General features: G+C 38.7%; 1 protein-coding gene across 1 annotated transcript in view; it reads right to left on the bottom strand.

The window, feature by feature from the left end:
- The window catches only part of TMED8 (transmembrane emp24 protein transport domain containing 8), a 37,059-nt gene that overhangs the window by 17,304 nt on the left and 16,828 nt on the right, over positions 1-2,927 (bottom strand). The window contains exon 2 of the mRNA XM_006884648.1: positions 765-840. Coding sequence (XP_006884710.1) covers positions 765-840 — 76 coding nt within the window. The remainder of the gene's footprint in view (positions 1-764; positions 841-2,927) is intronic.

Genomic DNA, 2,927 nt, shown 5'->3' with positions numbered 1-2,927 from the left:
ATATATATATGTATATATATATCCCCGTGCCTGCCTTTAATTGTTTTTGGTGAAACATTCTTCTAGGTCGTGTAACCCTGGTATGTTCACTTGCTGTGTAGAGGTATCTCGTGGTCACTGTGAAGCTGAACACTGTGACACTGAGGAGTCAATTGCGAGAATGGATACCCATGGTGGACAGTGTTTAGTGGAGCACCCCAATTAAAACAAGCTTGGAAGCAGGAGTGGCATCCACTTCCATAAGAGCTTGCCTCTGGAAACCCTATGAACCTGGAGAAAGGATGAAAGTTATACAAGTGTCCAGGACTTTCGTTCATAGTGTCGCTATGAGTCGCCTACGACTCGACGGCACGTAACAATAACACAAACTTGCAATAGTGTGCATTTACACACACAGACATCAAGAGGAAAAGTGGGAGAGCAAGAAAGAGAACTCATTGTTATCAACAACCAACTCACAACAACGCTACATACAGAGCAGAACATGGGGCTTCCAAGGCCACAGTCTTAGGATCACCACATTTTCCTCTCTTGGAAGGGCTTGTGGGTTCCAAGAGTAAGAGAAAAACTTCTAGTCTGAAATAGACTTTTATCATTTCCCTGAAACAACATTTCAGGCTGACTGGTTAGTGACAAAACCACCTAAATTCATTATTTCAACTTCATTTCCCCTTAAAGTTTTTATCAACTACTTGTACCAATTCCTGATACCAGAAGATAAAAGCTATGAAACATTTTCTATCCAAAACAGTTGTTTTCCCTACCTGCTGGGTGCGGAAGGGGGTTCTGGCTCAGAAGCCACCAGCGTGGTGATGGTTGTGTCTTCTAAATCTTCATTCTCTAGAAAATCAAGGCAAGAAAGAATTCAATATAATGATAATAATAGATGGATAGAAAGACTATTAACAGAGGACATACACTCATACACATCCTGTTTAACCCCTGCCCAATAAGACAGAAAGAAATGAAAGCCAGACGATACATTTTAATATAAAACAAAATATACCTTTAACATTAAAAGTTTCAGAGTCTAGTAACAACACAGATAAAAACATATGCAGGCCAACTTTAACCTACTCACCTTTTCTGTCAGTGAGATAAATTTTTCTTCTTATCAACTAATTGTCTCATAGGTAGAAAAATCTGTAAACTCATGCAACCCAACCTTCCTCCCAAAAAGGATTTCAAATCTAAGACCTCACTCTCTGTCACCTTGTGAAAAGGGCATTTTACTGTGGTCAGTGCTGACAGAAAGTCCTCCCATGATGACCTCAATAAAAGCCACTGCTTCATCAATTTGACTCTTTAATCATTCTTCCCACAACAGTTTCAGACATTTACAGCCTGCTATCACATTTCCTGCAGGTTCCTTCTCTCCAGTTCCTCTATTCATTCCTGACATGGCATCTGACCATGCATGGCCTCTGACCATGCTGACCTCTTTCTGTTGTTCCACATGGTTTATTCCATTTAAAGGAAGGAGCGAAAGGGACTTTTCCAGTTGTTCTAATCCACGCAGAGCACACAAAGACAATAACCTTTTAATAAGGACACAGGGTTTCTTCACATAATCCCACAACTAAGCACTAGATTTTTCAACTGCAACCTTACCTGGTTGGCCTAAATAAGTCAATCATGGTCTCCAGAGCTTATAAAAATAATTTTTTGTTCCCAAATCTAGTTCCCCTATGCTCTATTTCTGAAATAGACTTTTTGAGAAGTGACTTTTTAAGTGTAGAAATTTGTATATCTATATTGTTTCTTTCAATTTGACTTCTTGAAATTACACAAATACATGGGGTTTCTAAAAATTTCTCCTTCCAGACTTTATTAACTTTGAAAAAGGTTAAATACAAATAATCTGTTATTCACAATTAAAAACCAAGAAATATAAACACGCAAAAAGAAAAAAAAAGTAAGTATAACTCCACTAACCAAAAATAACCATTTTTAACATTCTAGCACATGTCCTTTCATAAACATACAGAAAATATGTACATTTACATGTATACACACAACAATATATGTTCTCATGTTTCAAAGTATGTATGGGAGTGTAACTGAAAAACTATGCACCAAAATGCTAGTATTTTTCATTAACACTTTTTAAGGTCAATAAAAATATTTGAAAACCCTATTTTTCAAAATATTGAAAAGAGTAGAAAATCCTGGATCCTAATAGCATTCTCATCACATGGTCATTAAGTCAGTTCTATGGCGAGCTCTGGTGGCCTAGTGGCAGGAAACTGCACTGCAATCCCAGAGGTGTGCGGTTCAAATCCACCAGATGCTCTGCTGAAGAAGGAGGAACAATTGCCTCCTGTACCAGTCAGCAGATCCAATTTGACGGCACACACATTTATGGGGAGCTCTGGTGGCCTAGTGGCAAGGAGCTGCAACTACAATCCCAGAGGTGAATGGTTCGAATCCACCAGATGCTCTGCTGGAGAAAGAGGGGCAATCTCCTCCTGTACCAGTCAGATCTGATTTGATGGTACACGTACACAAAAATAATAAAATAAAAATAAAAAAGTCAGTTCTAACTCTGTGGTTCTCTAGAATGCAGCAGGATGACCCCATAGGGTTTCTGAGGCTATAAATCAATATGGGAGCAAACTTCCTCTTTCACCAACTAGTAATGTTTATATAAACAAACATATACCTATCCTACAATATAAAGAAATCATTTTTAAAGATGATTACTGTTAGCTCTGGTGCCCTAGTGGCAAGAAGCTACACTGCAATCCTAGAGATGAGTGGTTTGAATCCAACAGATGCTCTGCTGGAGAAGGAGGTATAATCTCCTCCTATACCAGTCATCCTTGATTATAGCAACTCGAGGTTTGAATTTGTTCTTCAGTTCCTTGAGCTTAAGATATGCTGAGCGAGTTCGACCCTTTTGATTTTCCGACTCCAACTCCTTGCAC

This window comes from Elephantulus edwardii, unplaced genomic scaffold (genome assembly GCF_000299155.1).
Source record: "Elephantulus edwardii isolate Elephantulus edwardi_28Jun2011 unplaced genomic scaffold, EleEdw1.0 scaffold00037, whole genome shotgun sequence".
NCBI classification, from domain to species: domain Eukaryota; kingdom Metazoa; phylum Chordata; class Mammalia; order Macroscelidea; family Macroscelididae; genus Elephantulus; species Elephantulus edwardii.
Note: the sequence above shows the minus strand (reverse complement) of the source record. Positions and strands in the feature narration are given on the sequence as shown.